The sequence below is a fragment of the Ambystoma mexicanum genome, chromosome 1q (assembly GCF_040938575.1).
Source record: "Ambystoma mexicanum isolate Mex_15411 chromosome 1q, UKY_AmexF1_1, whole genome shotgun sequence".
Lineage (NCBI taxonomy): Eukaryota > Metazoa > Chordata > Amphibia > Caudata > Ambystomatidae > Ambystoma > Ambystoma mexicanum.
In genome coordinates this window covers 1446844687-1446864356 of record NC_090922.1, presented here as the reverse complement: position 1 = coordinate 1446864356, position 19670 = coordinate 1446844687, and the positions used below count along the sequence as shown (strand labels likewise).

At 42.3% G+C, this 19670-nt stretch overlaps 2 protein-coding genes across 4 annotated transcripts in view; one reads left to right on the top strand and one right to left on the bottom strand.

The window, feature by feature from the left end:
* Nucleotides 1–12926, bottom strand: part of ARMH1 (armadillo like helical domain containing 1) — a 743351-nt gene extending 730425 nt beyond the window's left edge. For 2 of the 3 annotated variants that reach the window (XM_069642332.1, XM_069642334.1), the window contains exon 1: nucleotides 12576–12712. The gene's annotated coding sequence lies outside the window, so the exon portion shown is untranslated. Of the gene's footprint in view, nucleotides 1–12575 lie in introns of all 3 variants that reach the window. The other variant, XM_069642333.1, reaches the window with a different exon arrangement.
* A 101-nt stretch (nucleotides 12927–13027) lies between these two features.
* TMEM53 (transmembrane protein 53) overlaps nucleotides 13028–19670 on the top strand; it is a 195811-nt gene continuing 189168 nt past the window's right edge. Inside the window, exon 1 of the mRNA XM_069642335.1 lies at nucleotides 13028–13181. Coding sequence (XP_069498436.1) covers nucleotides 13124–13181 — 58 coding nt within the window. The 5' untranslated portion in view covers nucleotides 13028–13123. The remainder of the gene's footprint in view (nucleotides 13182–19670) is intronic.

The window sequence follows — 19670 nt, the reverse complement described above, 5'->3', positions numbered from 1 at the left end:
ATAACAACAGGAAACATGTGAACAAATTGCCCATGAAGATCCAAAACCAGGGGTGAACTTAACTGGAGCTGTTTATGTGCTGGGCGATATACCAATATATTTTTACAATATCGATGTAGGGTGAGACAATATTGTTAACATCAAGATATATACAACATAATTGCTTGCTGTATAAAGGCATGATTCATACCTCCTCCGGGCCCCTTTTGACTACTTTGCCCACATGAATTTGGGAAAAGCATACAAATTGCCCTTTAGCTTGGGATTCTGGAGCTATAAATGGAAAGGAATTTCGCTTTTTGACAGCTAAAGGCACTAGGACTCAGTTTATATATATACTGCCAAAAATACATACAAATCTTTTGAATCCTCCAGGTCGAACGATCATGTCTTTGTAGTTCCATCTTAGAACTGATCTGACAATTTCTCGACTTTTTCCTCAAACCCTTGGCTGCTGCTTCAGATACATATCTGTTTGACACTACCAATGCTATCATACATTTAGAGGGGTTACCTTTTAATCCAGAGACAGATATGTGTATTACACTGGATGTGGAACCTCTTTATTCCAACATACCCCAATTAGAGTCACTTAATACTATGAAAGATTTCCTCGACCTTAGACCAGGTTTTCATCAAATTCCGAGAATTCTTGGTAGAATTGTTAGAAGTAGCTCTAACTAAGAATTATTTTCGCTTCAAGACAGCGTTTTATTTGCAGATTAAGGGCACGGCTATAGGGGTAGCTTTTGCCCCTAATTATGCCACTCTATACATGTGGAAATCGAGAAAACATTTATCCTTGATGATAGCAACCCATTCAGGCCTGCCATCAGACTGTATAAACGGTACATAGACAATATTATTATCGTATGGGACAGGACAAAGGGTGATTACACTGATTTTCTTCTGTGGATCAACACATTGAATATCAATCTTAAGTTTACAATGGCTGCCAGCAATCTATCTTTGCCTTTCCTGGACCTTCGAATTAAGATCAGCGATGATCACATCATCGTATCGGAAAGAAACCAATAAAAATACTATCCTACGGTTTGACAGTTTCCACTCTCAAGCCCTGCGTGAAAGCATACCATAAGGGCAATTTTTAAGAGCAAGATGCAACTGCACTAGAGTAGAGGACTGATGTACCAGGCCGACATTATCCAAGATAGGATCCAGGTTCGGGGCTATCCCCCACATTTGCTAAGGCAATCCCATAAAAGGGCCAAAAACCAACATTGTGATATCTTGCTGGCCAAGAAAAATAAGGACAACATCACTACGGAGTGTATAGTTGACCTATAACACGCATCACAATTACATCAAGAAGGTTATTTCTAAACACTACTTAACAATCCAGATTTAGAACGTCCTATCTACGCATTCAAAAAAGGTAAAAACCATAAGAATTGGTTTTCACAAGTGGATAGAGCCACTACATCTAAAAATCAGATGACTATCTCAGCCCTTTGGGGTGCCAAGCCGATAAGTGGACATTTTCCGTGTGGGTTTTGCAGTCAATGCAAATCCACGACCGCTTGTACATTGGTCATTATGAATGGGAGATCTTGGTACGTAAAACACCTTATGACTTGTAACACCAAGAATCTACGTCATTATCTGCCCTTGTAATATATAAAAATACATATATTGGGAAAGCATCTAGACCCATTAAATTAAGGATAACGGAACATAAACCTAAGATCCGTACCAAAACAGTAACATCCCCACTAGTAGCCCATTTTCTTGAGAATGACCACAGTTGTGATGATTTTAAATGGTGGGCTTTAGAGCGGTTTGAAGGTTTGAATTCCCAAAGCAGAGCAGCCAGATTGGCACAACGCGAACAATGGTGGATGTACAATACCTTAGGTTATCACATGGGCCTGAACCAACAAGAGGTTCGGCTCCATTGTGTACCTTAAGAGATGTCGAAATATTACAACAACTTTGGACTACATTCTAGCCCTCAATAGATACCTTTAATCCTTGTGATGCTCTACTTAATCTGAATTTTATGTGATCTTTTGTATCAGTTGCAGTAGTATGTTGTCGGCATGCATTAAAATTGTAAGCATGACTGCATTGCTTTATCCACATTCCAGTTTTTGTGACGCAATAAAGATACCTTTTTAGTCACATTCAAGTAGGCGGCTAGATCGCTGGATGCTCAGTTAGTCCTGTTTCTATGTTATGTTAGATCAAAAACAGCTTTAAATGTAGCATGCCTGGACAATTGACACAATTTCCGATTGGAGCAATCCAACATTTGGAGATTGTTTCCGATATGGTATGGGTTTAGTATTTATACACATATGAAGTTTCAGTCCTGTTTTTATGCCCATGCTCTCTGCTCATGAACTGAGTCGAGCAGAGACTCGTCAGCTCCATTTAAACATCTGACTCTCGGAGCAGTTTCGATTCCGAGTTGGAATGTTAGAGACTATCTTGCAGCCTTGTACTGCTGTCTCCGAGAATCGAAAGGCGAGTGGCTTAGTCAGAGTGATATATTAACTTGACCATGTTTGCCATCGGCAAGTAGCTGTTTTGAATTTCGCTATTAGCACTAATTCAGTATCATTGTCTTGTCCTCAAGGTTTTACACTGGGCATTTCAGCTATTTGCTTTAACATCATTCACCTCTATGGTTGTTAACAAGCCGACAGGCGTCCTTGCTCAAGGCGTTATTAATAGACTTTTTTCCTTTTCTTATTACTATGAGTTTTAATTTTAGAGCCATACATACCTTGATTTAGTGTTAAAAGGTAGATACGCTTTGATTTCTATGTCCATCTTTTTGAACCCGTACTTGATACGGCAAGAGAGCTCTAGGAGGCCATTAGGCATTTTTCTCATTTGTACTTTACTGCATACTTTTGGCAGACGACTTCTGAGGTTTAGTTATGCTAAACGATTTGAATTTCTCTGTTCCATTAGATTTGACTGTGTCCCTGTTCCATGGGAGCTTTACACAACTGCAAATAAATTGACCCCAACAGAGTCCGTCCTCTTAGCAGCCTCAATTTATGGGCGTCTACACAAGAACACAATACCCCTCTAATACATCTATGGAGGTGCGTCGGGCTGGCCCACGGCCACATTTGTCTTATTGATTTTCGCACTCTGGGTTGAACTATGGATAGTCATAATCCCAGTTCCTATATTATGTCTCTGCATATAAATTATCCATTACCTGTCTGTCGTTGGGGTGGTAGAATGAAGTGCCTGATTTCCATACCCATACTGGACTTAAAAAGGTCAATGTTTTGATTTGTTATTTGGAATTTAGAATATTGAACTCAATTTGGTGTTTTTAGGTTTGCAGGCTCGAACAGCTTTTAATTGCATTTTTTATATTTTCATTTTCATTGCAGAATATGTGGCTCGCAATTGATACAAGATCAAAATCAATGTAATGTTCAAACAAGAGCAAGCCTGGATATGATTCCAACTGTATACCGTTTTTTGCACATAGAATGTTAAATATAGATTTGTGGTGTCCTGAGGAAGAGGAATATCAGTTCTTTGATTGAACTAGATATACACACTCGTCGAAAATACGTAAAACAAGATAATTTGGGATATGCAACACAAAAGTCAGCATCTATGCACGGTTTTAGCACTTTTTGCTATTAGCATCTATGTATTTGAGGTTGTATTGAGTCTACAACCTGGGAGAAATATAACCATAAGCCTCATGAAAAATAGGTACATTATGGGCAGGTGGTTAGTGTGAGGAGGCCGCTTTGTATCCTCTAGAATAAGAACACTGAGCCAAGGAGTAGGTGGTAACTTGTAACAGAAACAACTTTTATTAAATATAACTTTGTTTTGTCTTCTGTTTCTCTTTTAGAGAACAAAAAAAAAGGATACGTTTTTCTTCTTTTCCAAAGGAACTGAAACCGGAGTGGACCACCGGACTCTCTTGACCCACTCTCTCTGGTAAGTTCCAGTCAGGTTTTGCAAATGTTCATAGTCTTTCTTTCAGTTTTCTTTTGCCTGTTTTTTTCCTTGACACCCCTGTCCACTGCTTTCAGTCTCTCTGTACCTTCTCTTCCTTAGACTAAGGAATCTTCTTAGTCTGCTAAACGTTCTGCATAGACTTTACTGTCTTTCCTAACATGTCTTTTCAATTGACTGTGAAGCTTTTACCAATTAAGTTTTTGTTTGCTTTTTCAATAGTTCATTAGGCTATTTTTGGATAGTCTTCCCGCTGTACATGTTTTCATTAAGGGTTTGGCAAAACATCCCAAATGTTCGTATTACCCTTGTTCAGTTTGGTGCTTCTTTTCTCTCAAGTCATTTCCACATTCTTAAGCACAGTTCATTAAGGCAGGCTTTAACTTTACCCATTCGCTCTTCTGCTTTCAACGCGTTCGTTTCTTTCAAGGATTCTCGTTGCTTGTGGTGTGACACCTCGAAGAGTTTCGCACACACGGCTCCCTCGATCCACTTCACACACACACACACACACTGCTCCTCGTAAAATGATCGGACTCCTCCTCCTTCGTTTGGTTGCGTATGAGAGGCAAACAGCGTCACTGGGTCTCCGCCCCTATCCCAGCTGATCTCAGCGTGGCTTCCCCACTTCCATAGAAAACACGGCTCTCACCTTTCGTGTCTGCGTGGCCGCTTTTATCCTCTTCACATGGATTTCGGGAGAGTCGCACCGGCAGGGGAGGTTATCAGGATACAGTCTCCCTTTTACAAGCTACGACTCAGGGCGTTCCTCAAACTCCACCTTCAGACTTCGTATCACGCTGAACAGGACTTTCAGCTTATCCCATTTAACGACTGGGACCTTCACTAATAACAACATAAACACAAGGAGGGTTAAGCGCAACGGCGAAACAGGACCTCTTTTGCTACACACTTTGGTTATTTTCTCTCCTCGCTCCATCGCTGAGACAAGCTAATAAGCCCACTCATAACCGTCGTTTTTCTCCTCGACCTCCGCTTCCTAGCAACCGGAAAGTAAACAAAACAGTCATTTGATGAGAGAAAAATCCAGCTGTATTAAAAGAGAGCCTTTGATTGGGCCAAGGATTTGTCAATTACTTGTGGTATTTCTGATAGCTCAGTTAACCCTTCACATACTAGTTTTTCCTCCTGACATCCTGTTTAACCCTTCACAGGGCCATTCAGCTCAGTATTGCCAGAGTCTGAGCCTAAGGCAGATGATGCTTGTTTTGCAGAATTTACCTTATAATCGTCACAGTTAGTTATGATGAAGACAATTTAGTACCCATTATTTTAGGGTCATTCATATAAGAAAATTCTCTTATACATAGAGTATAGATTATGTAGTATCAAATTGGAATGATTTTTAGAACTTCCATGTGTCTGTATACATTTTATGACCAATACCTTGTCTATTGTTATGAAATTGTGTTTATTATACTGAGGCACGCACACTCAGTGAAGTACCTCTGCTAAGTACCGCTTTGCCTGCTTCTTGTGGCCACGGATCTGTTGACTTGCTGTTCTAAGTTTGGTGGGAAACAAAGAAATGAACAACATTTTCTATCACCTGAGCAACGCCCCCTTTTGGGCCGGGCTTCCTGTTTCACATTTAAAAACGTGTCCGTTCACGCCCCCACACTCAGCGAAGTACCTCTGCTAAGTACCTCTTTGCCCGCTTCCTGCTTCTTGTGGCCACGGATCTGTTGACTCGCTGTTCTAAGGTACTGGACTCTGCTAGCCTCTTGAACAAGCCACATTTGACCTATGGACATGGTCTGACTTTGTTTGTTTTGTTTTGTTTCAGTTTGTTGAAAAAAAAAAAAAAAAAGAAATACATTTTCTATCACCTGAGCAACGCCCCCTTTTGGCCGGACTTCCTGTTTCACGTTTAAAAACGTGTCCGCTCGCACACCCGTGCGCACGCACACTCAGCGAAGTACCTCTGCTAAGTACCGCTTTGCCCGCTTGTAATTTTTTTGTTTGTAATTTTTCACTATGTTCAATAACCTACACACCCTGAAGTCAGGCATGCCGGATAACGCAGCTATTTGCTCCAACATGACGGCTGCAGTCTCGAACAACCACCGCATTTTACGTCGGACTTATCCATTGATACCACCCTTGTTGAACCCTCAGTGCAGACTACCTGGCAGCAACTCTTTGCAAAGGCATGATCGCATTAACACGAGTACTTCCTTCGGTCAAATCTCATACATTGCCCCCATTGTTTCTGACAGTCCTTCACAGATGGCGCACGTTCCATCGCCTGACACCGCCAATGGTCGGCTGCATTGCATATTAATCCAATGCCACAACTGATTTCCGACTCTACTTTACTTGCGGTGGAGGGTCCCCATATTAACACTCATATGGACCCATCAGCTCGCACTCTTCAGACGATCTTTGAGTGCCATACGCCGACTCACTCATGTTGCTCCCCCATTAACCTCGACTCCATTCCACCACATGTGAGTCATCATAATTCGCCTATTTTAGTATCTAGCACTCCTGATGAAGCTTCCCCTCACAACTTGTCCTCCATAAACTGTGCGTCAAGCAACACCTCCCAATACGCCCAGCCTACTCCACGTGCCCCCCCCTCGCCAGTCTCCTTTATCGGAAGCTTTTAAAACTTCCAACAATGCTAGAGATCACGCTCGCAGCATTAAACACCACTGTTTTGAGCATGTATAAACTATTTGAACGTCTGGATGAGAAAATTTCAATGCAATCTCAACAGATTGACACCATCCATAATTGGATCATCTCATCTAAGCACCCCTCAGAAGTTCCATGAGTAGCTTCCGACATGTTTCCATCTTTATTTAGTCATCCGGCCGGTCTCTTTCAGCCTGTGCCCTCCATTGCTGACATAATTCGCCCCATTGAGGCTGAGACTCCTGTCACAGGCCCAGTGACGGGTGATTTGTCATGGGTGAGCATGTCCATCGCTCACAACGTCATCCCCAATGAAGTATTGGTTCCAGTGCTTGCAGTCGACCCTCCTGTTACTCTTCCTTCTATTCATCCCACTCCCATCTCCCCCGCCCCTGCTTCAGTTCCACAAAAGACCAAACGACACTCTAAAAAGAAATCTCAACCTCGTCAAACTAATTAGGAAATCCAAAAACATGCTTGCACCGAAGTTTCCAAAAAACTCCATAGCTTCCTTCTTTAAAACCCCTGCTTCTGTTTCTTCTAAGGCTCTAAAACCATCCCTTCAACTCAAAAGGTGCATACTACTGAATATGTATTGCCAGTATCTTCCAGCAATCTTCATTATTCGCCATTACATAACCTGGTCAAGGCTTTGGTAACCCACTTGGCTTTGACAGGTTCGGACACTTTTTGTCCTATCTCTAGCACTTCTCGTCACTTGTTGACGTCCACTTTACCTGAGACTCGAATTACCTCTGAGATTGCGCCTATTTCCTCTGATAACATTGCACTCATCAAAACTGCTGTTGATGAATACTGGTCTGCTAAAATTTTTGGTAATTTACAACCCACTGTCCTGAACCCTGTTTCTGCTTCCCTTCCTTCTTCAGATAATCCGTTCAGACATGAAATCTCAGACCTCTCAACTCTTCCATCCCAGGCTGTTGATCTCACCTTGCCCAACTCTGTAGTCTCCAATGCACCCTCCGACCCTGATGCAATGATGTCTCAACTAAAATCCATAGTGGATGCGTTTCTCGAGACTCAATCGCGATCACTGGTGGGTTCTACTAGCGTCCATTCAATGTTCAGTGGGCCCATTCAAAGCACCACTTAATCTATCATGGCGCCTCATACATCTCATGACGAGTCCTCCAATAAGCCCGTTTTCCCCGAATTGGCCCTTGAGCCTGCTCCCTCAATGAAACAGAGTACTTGTCCACCTACCAACTCTTTCTCACCCCTGGTTCCTCAAAGATCAAACTCTGGAAGACTGTCTAACAAAACATTGCCTCCATCATCAAACATTTGTCATCCAGTTGGACATTCTCTCATTTTAAAATGTAGAGGAGGCAAATTCTCGCTATATGATTTGAATAGGCAGTGCATGCTAAACATCCTTAATGATGTAGATACACTTGAACATATCTCCTCGGATGATATAGATCTAGTAGAATTCATTGCTGGCACTGATTTCTCAATTGTCCGTCTTTGGAAACCCTCTGCTACTGTCGCAAAAAACGTTATGGAACGCCAAGCTTCAATTGTTCGACATGGGGTCCCTCATTTCCCAAGATTCTGATCGAACACAATCTCCGTTTACTCTGACAAATGTTCCCTCAAATGCTTCTATTAAAACCAATGACATTTCACGCTTGTACCTCCCAACTAAAAATACTTCTCAGAGGCTTTAACCACAAGCCTTTCTAGAGCCCCATTCCATTTTGTTGGGTTGTTGGAACACTAGAGGACATGCACATCTCCAGCAATCCATCAATGTATTTGTTCAGTCCTATGATTTTTGGTTTTCCAAGAAACTTGGCTCTTGTCACCCCCTGTATTGGACAACTATTCCATTGCTTTGATTCCTGCATTAAAGGGAGATAAGGGAAGACCAATGTCAGGACTTCTGATAGCTGCGCGACTAACTTCTAATCTCTCTATTGACCCTTGGTGTGCCTTTGACATCTTTATTCAGCTTGTCAAAGTAATTGGTTGTGGTGGCAACCTGGCTCTCTTCAATGTTTACAGAAATCCAACAAAATTAACTCTTAATATATGCCTTAGAGAGCTCTCATTCATGCTTGAACCGATTTCCCTCTCGCCTGATATCACTGCCACGCTCTTGGTTGGCGACCTCAATCTTGACTGCCTACAGCCCCGTTCTGAGGCAGCTGTTCAGGAGGTCGCAATTTGGTCTGCCTTTATGTCAGATCATAATTTCACCATGGTTAATGGATCCGTGACCGGAGATCTCCAGGCTTCAACTAGTTGGCGTAGAGATGCCAGTTCAAGTACCATAGATTTTATTTATGTTGATTCAAAGCTGTTTAATACTGTTACTTCCCTAGTTATAACACCACAAACGCACAGTGATCACAAATTTCTCTCATTACGATTTGCCAGAATGATTTCCCCAATACCATCTCAACGAAAATGGTTTTTAGCACCACTGACCATCAATCATTCAAGAAATCGTCTTGAATGGACTCCAAGCAGGCTCTGTGCCCTAGAACAGTCGCTTATACCATCTTTGGGCAGCAAACCTAATTTAATTTAGAGTACACCCATATGTTGCAACAATTTCACAATAACCTGATAATCCAAAAAAAAAAAACCTTACTCATTTGATTTCGAATTGCATCAGAGGAGAATTGATTATAGAAAAGAGCGCTAACTTTTGCTTTCGTCGTCATCTAGTATAAGATTTGATTCAGCAAGAAAGGCAAAAACCCGATATAACAACTGGGTACGTGCACATAGAGCTGGCCTATTCCAAAAACACAGCAAACTCATGCTAAACACCTTAAGCACTAAAAATTCTGCAAACATATGGAAATTACTGAAGCACACAGATTGTCGACACCAATTGGATACACAAGCGAAAGGTGTTGAAGAAGTTCAATGGGTCGATCATTTCTCGGAGCTATACTCCGATCCCGACTTTGATAAATTCATCTATCAAATGCAATATACCACCAAGTGGTCACTCAACTGTGATATACACACAATTATCCATTACATCAAATTGTCTAAAAATTCCAGAGCAGCTGGCCCTGATGGTATTAGCAACCTAACCTTGAAGCACAATCCAAAGTGCTGGGCCCAAATTCTATTCCTCTTGTTCCAACACATCTTGAATACTAAACAGTTACCTCTGTCATGGCACTCTTCCATTCTTGTGCCAATCTTCAAGAAAGGGGACCGGTCATCTCCTAAGAACTATCGGGCCATTGCACTTTTAGACTCACCAGGAAAACATTTTGCAAAATTTCTCCTTCATGATTTTTCTGTCTGGACCACAAATCATTTTCACTATAATCCTTTTCAAACAGGTTTCGTGGCCGGAATGGGCACAACTGTGAACCTCTTTTTGTTGAACGGTATTAAGTCACATTGTCAAACACAAAAACAGCAGATTTACTTTGCATTTGTGGACCTTCATTCGGCATTTGACTCCATCTCGAGAGTCAAACTCATGACAAAACTTATCAGGGACAATTGTCCACCCACAATCTGTGACTTAATATATCATTTTCATTCTCGCACTTCAGTTCAAATTCGACTCACTCTAAATGGCCTTCTTTCTCGACCCATTCCAACATTGCGTGGCCTTAAACAAGGCTGCTTATTGGCTTCGGCAATTTTCAATTATTATATCTATGACATCAAATATAGGTTTGCAAATATTCTGTCTGACTCACCAAAAATTTATGGTCATTCTATAAAAGCACTCGTCTATCCTGACGACATTGTACTCATTTCTAAGACCCTGCAAGGCTTACAAAAACTCATATCGGCCTTGGACTCCTATACGGTGGACAATCAACTAACAATTAATAATACAAAGACATAAGTATTGATGTATAACCCTAATCGAGGCCTCCACAATCTAAAACATTGGTCCATCAGTGACAACACGGAATTGACCATGGTCTCGGCTTATACATATTTAGGAGTCATTTTTGAAGCCTCCCTGAAGCCTTCCCAACATCTAAATCAGATAAACACCAAACTACTTACTGCCACTTTCGCAGTCACGTATCCTTCTCGCCAAATTTGGCAAGTTTTCCATTACTCCTGCCATAACATTTTGGCAAATGAAAGTAATTCCTACCATTATCCATGGATTGGAAACTGGGTCACCCCTTGCCGCCAGCACATTTGATAAATGGGAAGCAAAATATTGGAAAAATGTATTAAATCTACCCACATGCATTCCCATATCATGGCTGCGTTACGAACTAGGATTAACTCCACTGTCAGCCATTTTCAACTGGCGACAATGCTCCTTCTTAAGGAAATGTTTAATATCTATTTGATCGGATTCCCCTCTTACAATCTTAGCGAGTTACCTTTTCAGCACTGAGCATTCCTTTGTGCAAAAATGGTTATTGTCAGTATACAAGATTCTGACCCAATCAGACATTTCCATCGAACTCTTGATTCAGAATCCTGATAAGGCTAAATCAAAAATCTACCAAACCTCGTGGATTGTGAATCACCAGACAAGCCTTTCATATAAATACGCCTCTAGTCAACGTTTTTCTCCTCACAAAAAAGGTACGACAATAAACTATCTCTCAAAAGCTCCATCTTCTAAATATAGAAATTTAATCCTACGTTTTCGATTACATATTTGGGAAACTAAAGATCTTTGTATGCGAAAACTAATTTTGCCTAGTCTGAATGTATGTCGCTTTTGTCGAATTGTTGAATGTCCTGAAACTATAGAGCACCTTATAACTCAATGTTCTAAATTAAGTAGTCAACGACAATTGCATTTTCATAAGTACTGTTCGATTCTTTCTATGTTTGATTCCAATGAATGTTGGGAATACATTTATGGCTCAACGCATTTGGGCCTTCAAGTTGCGACAGTGAATTTTCTACTTTCTTTACACCTTGATCACTCCAAACTTGAATAATTCTTGTTTACATTTATGTGGTACAATTGTAAAGTCAAACTGTACTAGTTCTAATTATTATCTAATAGGATGATATGCAATGTGGTAGCATTTGTCTCGTTTTGTTTTAATCTTGTTGCATCGTTACACTAGATTATATGCATGTCAACAATTTTATGTAATGTTCTAAACCTTGTATGTTCATATTTAAATGAAACGTTTGTTATTATGTATATTGAAAAGATGTTAATTCAACTAAATCAATAATTAAAAAAAATATACTGAGTCAATTGTATTTAGATTTGAATTATTGACTTTTTCTTGATTCTTTATGTTCCCCAGGTGCACGTTGAAGGGGACACTTATCCTTTTTTTAATAAAAACAGGCAACATCTGAACAAATTGCCAATGAAGGTCCGAAACCTGGAGTGAACTTAACTGGTGCTGTGTGTGCACGATATACCAATATATACTTACAATATCAATATAGGGTGAAACAATATCGTTAACATCAAGATATATACAAAAGAATTGCTTGCTGTGTAAATGTATGATTTTTACCTCCTCCGGGCCACTTTCGACTACTTTTCCCACGTGAATTCAAATGGCAAAGAGCTAGAAAAAGAAAACAGTGACAACTCACCCATACCTAGGCCACCAAAATTACAGAAATGTGCTATACACCAAATCTTTAAAAGTAAAGTGCTCAACTTTCCCCTTGCTATTGTGCGCAGGTTATCCAGTGCTGTTTTGTTCTTGTAACTCTGGGACTTTTCCTAAATTTAAAATGGGAAAGCAAAAACTACAAAGCCCAGAATTATAAGAAATCCCCGCCCCCTGAACTGTACGGCCTTCTCACGTGGCAAATTGAAACTTAAGTGCTCTGCACAAAATCAACTTTACAGTAATTAATTTAAAACAATAGTACAAGTCAACCACAATCTAAAATTAAACATGATATGATTCATGCTTTTCAAAGGAATGTTCACGACGTGTACAAGAAAAGAAAAAAATGTGGACTATGCCTAGTCGCCTGTTCTTTACCTTCTAGCCTTCTGTCAGCGCTCAGCAGCAGTTGCAGAAATCAGTCCACTCAACAAATCGGGTGCCTTGGCTCCGGGCTCCAAGCAGTTACCAATCACAAATCTTTAATGACACGTGGACGTTCTCTGAATAAAACGGTGCCTCCTTTTATCCGCGTGAGTGTGCTGGGTACATAACGCGTCTTTAAAGATAGAGGTTAGGGTTTTATTAAAGACTGGGAGATAGGCGATGGACGTGTCCTTTGGCCAATCCGTCTCGGTCATCCTTCTTCCTTCCACAAATGAAAAGTAACTATGGTGGGATGTGGTCGGGGTTCGGTCTGCCCTCCCCTCGAAGCGTCGCGGAAAAGCTCACGTGGACCGTTGCCTAGCAACGGTTGCCGGCAACTCCAAAGGTTGCTATGCTAGGGTCCCGTGGAGTCACGTGATGGGGCGCTGCGCTCGGGGATTCGTAGACTAGGCAAGTAGGCGGGGGAACGTGGGCGGAAGCAGGAAGGACGGCTCACGGGGGGAGTCCCACCCCCAGTACTGCTGGAAGAGGAAGCAGCCATGGGGGACTCCGACTTGGACTACACCATCGTCTTCCCGGAGCCGTCCGCACATGCAGGTAACATGGTCTCTGAATTCCTCTGCTTGGAATGATCCGTGACCCTTTCCACCTGGCTTGACACTAGTACCTCGCTGAGTCTGAGACCGCCCCCCTGCCGCTAACCCCTCCCTCCGGACCTGTCACCTCACATCACGTGTGTTCCCCGATCCTCACTAGAACTCCACTGTTTTCCTTGCTCCCTTTCTTCTCTGAACGTTTGGAGTCCCTCCGTGACTTCAGCCCACCCTCGGATCCGACTACCGCCTCTGACCTCCCCCATTTTCCCTGAGCTAGCTCACCATTGCTCATCACCAATTCATCTCGTCACACCCTCATCCCAATCGCGTGTCCTCCTGACCTCCGCGCAACCCTTGTCCTAAGAGCGGGCGCGCCGCGCCTCCCACCACCCTCACCCTCTCACCCCCGGAGTTCCGCTTGGTCTTGCCCTCTCTAACATCAATTCTCTGTGTCACCATAACCCACACCAACCGATAATTTCTCGCAATCTGGCGACCCCCCTTATATGTCTTGGGTTGTATAAACCCAGGATTATCGATGCCAATTACAGCAAAGGTCTAATACATGCCTACTTTTGAAAATCCAAAACCCTGGTATGTGTGCTCCGCCCATAGCCACAAAAGACTCAGCCCAATTGCACAAAGCTCCGCCCACATGTCAAAAAGATCAACAACATTGATTGTGTGATCGGCTATGTGCACAAAACTGCATCAAATTAAACGGTGCCTCCAAAAAACACATTTTTACATTTTTCGTTTGTAACCCTTACACTACTCTATATAAACGCATTTTTCTAACATGTGCAGGCATGTCTTCTCAGCTGTAAACTAGGGGGCTTCCAAACATCTTTTTGAAATGCACACCCACACACCATTCAATTCAGAGATGGCTATCGGCCTCTTTAAGTTGATTCTGGGAACATACCCCTGGATTCCCCATTATAACTACATGACTACGAGTGCCAAAATGCAAAGTTAATATACGCCTGGACTCTCTCTTTACGACTCTCTCTTTACCCCGAATGGCTGGCATGTGCACAAGACCATAACAGGGAAGGGAAAACTACAGCACTGCCCATGAAAAAAGTGAGAGTGCAAACTACCCGGAGGTTATGCACAGGGCACGGTATAACACGGATTGCCCGCTCCCAGCCCTATCGTTCTCACAGGAGAGGTGACTTCTCAGGTTTCAAGTCAGTGGTGCCACTCTCGCTTTAAAACGACCGTTCTCGTCCTTATTTTTGTAAAGCACCTCTTTGCAGTGTTTCTGACATTCATTTTACTCTTTCCCCTTTATAATCAAAGCTTAGGAATCAGTGAAGTCGATTACACCGCCATATGCTTGAAAATGCAGATGTTCTCCACTTAGTCTCCAAGGCTACGCCATCTTTTTATTGAAATGTTTGATTTCAGGAAAAGGCATACAGGTTTCATTTCTGTGATCCCTTTAATCAGAAAATCAAATGTGTGCTTGGTCTTCCTGGCCTGCTCTTTGTCTATCTATGTACCACCATCTGTAACCATGTTCAAAGCCTTCTAACACATTACAGGACTCAGTCAACAAAACAACTGGCTCTCCACCAGAGATAAAATTCTACTGAAAACTGCATCACTTACTCACAAGTCCCTTAACAATGCGGCCCCAACTTACCTGATCAACAGATTCCACCGACAGTCCTCATTAAGACCCACCAGAACTGCATACAAAAACTGTCTATCTGTTGCCCACTACAAACGGGCCACCATAGGGGGCAAGAGCTTTGCGGTAAAAGCTGCCAAGTTATGGAATTCCATGCCTACAAACCTTAGAGTAGACATGCCCTATCAGAACTTCCACTCCATGGTAGTCTCCTGACTGAAACTGGAGACCCACTAACACCATGAAGTGCCCAGCCCTACCCGCGCAAACTGTAACCATGTGTGCCTTCCTTCTTACCTGTGTATAACGAACTGCTGGCTTTGTTGGCCCACTACTGTTTTGTACATAACATTGTTGTATTCTATTCTTGTATCATGCATATTCTTTGTACTGTAACTAAGCTTCGAAAATTTTTGTAAAGGCTGGGCCCTGATACACCCGGGTACGCTCGCGCTTTATAAATAATAAAACAAACAAACAAACCTGTAACTAAGACACTTTCTGCAACAGCGCCTCGATGCCCTTGGGCTGTAGTGCGCTTTACAAAACAAAAAACAAGCTGTGGCCAAGAGCGAACACAAATTCGCAGAGAGCACCTTCTATCATCCTTTTTAACAATTTCTAGAAATGCAGATAAACTCCTGCACAAGTTTCCTCCGTGTTTTTCAAAAGAAAATATGCAGAAACAAAGCTAAGTCTTGTTCTGAAAGTCCATCTCCAATGCATGCCATTTTGCATTCAGGTAATTTGTAGTGCGCTGCATTATAAAGTTGTGCTTATCAGAAAGCAATATGATGCAAGCCTGAAAACCATGATTGGCTGATTTATTGCATATATCGCATGAGAAAACAGCAGAAGCAGTTTCGCACTGGAATGCATCTTGCTATGCAGGAGGTAAATAAAAGTTTGTTTGCAAGTCAATTTAGTAGGCAGGCACAGACTAGTATGCATTGTTAGTCGGGTATTTGTTTTAGCGTAGGTGCAGATTATGGGGCTTTTAAATGCTAAGCAGCCCATCTCAGTCAGCTGTGGCTTGACGGAGAAATGGGCCATTCCCACACACGTTTCTGCTAATGCCTGCAATAAGACGAGCCAACTTGGTTACTAAAAGCAACCAAGCGAATTAGGGGGAAATGCCTGCAGCCTGTGAAGTCCTGCTGAGACATTGCTTAAACATTTTATTGAAGATCTTGATCAGCGATTCCCTGGCAGGAACAAATAAAAGTAACCCTTAATTAGAAAATCATGGAAGCAGTGTCTGCTTCTGTGATTTTCGTAGACCCCCCATGATTTACAATTTAAAAACACCCTTTTCTGAGTTTTCAGGGATGCATGTGCGCCAAGTAACGGCATAGCTGCTTCAAGGTTGACTGGTCCATCCCTTCGAGCCGCGGAAACCCTGGAGACTCCATGCTCTTCCCCAGATATCCAGAGAAAAGTGTAAGAACGCAGAGTCTCTGAGCTAAACCTGGAGGTTAGGCAGGTATGGTCTAATGCAACAATTATTACTATAGCTACACCACTAAGTAAAAGAAACTAAAACTTGTGTTGCTAACAGACTTAAAGTCGCGCGTTGAATGCAGAACTCTCAAATTTCCCCTGCGTGCGTGAGCAGTCCATCCAGGCAGGTTTTTGCATAGAATTCTATGACTTGGGCCCCAGCGTTTTACGACCCTGGGCAAAGGTGCTCACATTCCCTACTCCAGGAATGAATCCTACTGTAACAACTCCCACCGTACCAGCTGGACAGTATAGGGTGTTCGAAAGGGCGAGGCCAGCCTCAATATTTGGAGCGGGGGCAGGCGGCTGGATTGAAGTTTTGAAAGCTTGTGAGTGTGGCCATTAAAAACCTATTGTCTGTAGACTGCCTCCTCCTTTTCTCTATGCACAGGGAGCTGAATAACTATTCCACCTTGCTTTGACATATTAAATGTATATTTCACCCCAATTCTAGTTCGCAAAGACATGCTAATCATTGGAGGTGTTGGCCATCTAAAAGCTGAAGCCTTTGGCTTCATAAAATGGTCTACTGATATCATATAGGCAGACATTTCCCTCTGCCACTCACTGTACATTTGCTGCTGCTGCTGCGGTCATGTAAATGATTGCTTAAATTTAAGTAAGTACACCGCTCTCCGTGGTGTGCAATTTTACAGGCTCTTGCCATCGGAGCCACAGGGTAGGCATTACATCAGAGTAATGCCTCGAAGCCGAAGGGCTTTAGCCCCCCCAACCCTAGGATGTATGTTCATCCACCTGCAATGAAAGATGTTGATTCAAACAGGAGATGGGCTACGCCCTGAGTTCCTGCCTTACTTCATACACTGTGACACAGACACGAAGGTGGATCCCAAGGGGGCCCCTTTTTTATTTAACCAAACATATCACTATCTAAACATTACTAATCAAAAACCTTCCGACACTTCTATAATTTTCTCCCCTGGTGTGATTTATCTCGGAAGGATCTGTCCGCCCTCCATTAGAGGAGTCAAAGGTAGACAATTGTGGTGGAACTGCTGGGCAGCACTCTTTGCAGAGGAGGGCCAAGAGATGGCACCACTGGTTGGTTCCAACCCAGTGGGTGGCCTTTGGCAGGTTGCCACTTCTCCTTCCAGTCTGGCCGCTTTATGGGTAGACGTCTCCCAGTGCCCCGTGAGTGCCTGGCCAATATTTTCAACTTTCTCTCCCCTTCCCAACCCACTCCAGGGCTAGGGAGGTTCTGTCCATAGTTCTTTTTTTTCACTGCATTTCATCCTGCCCCATCGTGGGCTGGATGCTAGTCCATAAACATATATTAATTGAGAAAACATTAGTTGAGGAAGGTGATCAGATTTAACGCAACAAAAGCCTTGAAATTCAACGGATGTGGGAAGTGATGATCATCTTAACTCTGCGTCCTCCTGTTGATGACCCCTTGGATCTAATAAGTAGTGCCCACTGTCCATGGCCTTTGGCCATTGTACATATGGCACCTATATGTTTCCTTGGGGCCCATTAGCCATGGCATTTGCCGTGCCCACTGTATATTTTAATACACTAGGTTTCTTTCAAGCCCATTCGTCGTGGCCTTCGACCATGTCCGCTGAACATGTTGCACCAATAGGTTTCTTTGGGGCCCACTGATCAGGGCCACTGGCACAAACCCCCATTTCCCCCTGCCTAGTAGATGTGATCACAACAGATGTCCCCCGCCCCCATTTCTTTATTGTTCCACAGTTTCGATTCCTCCGATAATTACAGCAGTGATTATCATGGTAATCATGCTGCAATTACCTCAATAATGCCTGTTTTTAATCTTTGGTGCATTCACCCCCTTTTCCCCCCCATTATTACTGCAGTAATTATCTGGGTATTAGCACAATAATGAGAAAAAGGTTGTGCTACGACTGCTTCACATGATGTCCTCTTTCCCTCTTCCCACCTCTAAACTGTTGTGATTTAATCCCTTTTCCACCTCCAAATAGCTTTTTTTTTCACTTTTCATTTTAGAATTACGATGGCAATTATCACGATAATTGCTCGCCTTGAGGACAAACATTGTGGCTTTTTCATTTCTGTAAAGCCTCTATGCTGCAATGCACCATGGGAGATAGAGCTATAATTTCGGCAGAAGGGGCACCCTGTTCATGTCAAATCTTTTTTAAAAATTACTAATGGAATAACCCCAGATCCCTCCCAGAAATCGAGACAACACTTCATGCCCAAGTTGTTTCTTATTTGGTCCAATTCCATCCAGAAGTTTTTGCCCTGCGCTGCTCAGAAATGTGGGCTTTTTCTCTATGGGAAAATTAATGGGAGCAGGACTTAAATAGCATTTTTTCTTTCTTAATAAAAAAAAAAGTTATTAATGACCCTTTCCCAAATTTCCAGTCTGGGTGGAAAATATCAGCTAAATCTGCCCTAAACTCAAAAGTTAGCAGTTCAATGTTCAGGTGTCCTATGGATCAGCCGCACTGTAATATATATAGTAAATACAATATTTTCTTTCCAACCCTGGCAGGGCCCCAGATTTTGAAGCAGGAGGATGTTACTCCATGTTTTTTAAAGTTGAATGTAAAATGATTTTTAGGGAGTAAAAATGTAAATCAAATTCCCAATGGGAGTATTTTATGAGCGAGTAAAAAATCTTTAAACTGGAAAACAGAAAGGTTTTTGTAATAATGATTTCATTGCACCTAATTATTTGTGCACATTAAAAAAGATACATGTTTACTTCTTCCAGGCAGTTTCTTCCAGTGGTACTATGTGCACTACTTGTCCGAACATTTCCATGAAGCTGTGTGGGTGAAAGCAGGAAAACAAGCTGCTATGTGTCTGTTTACTATTTTTTATGGGACTATTGGTACTCCTTTTTACATTTTTGGGAGTATTTGCCTATTTTTAGGGAGTAAAAGTTGCCAATACACACCTTTGTCTGTAGGGCTTCACCCTGGTGTCTGCGTCATATTTTCCTCAGAGGACATACATGTAGCCCACATTAACCAGGCCCAAATTGTGCCAGGGTTACATATAATTCTCCTTAAGAGCAATACACAACCAAGGCGCAGAATTCCTAAGAGACAAATTACACCTACATCAGCCAACAAGAATGCTCAGATCAAGCAACGACATCCGCTTGGAACCGAAACCCTACAACAAAAGAACACTCGGTGGATCCTCTTTCTCGCACCAGGCACTGAAAATTTGGAACGACCTACCAAAGAATATACACAACACATGAAACCACCTACTATTCAGGAAACTGCTGAATTCCTGGCGCTTCACTGCGTAACTAAAAGACCACCCACAGGGACACACACATAGCTAAAACAAAAATGAATGAAGATGCCGATCCCGGTTCCCACCGAGCAA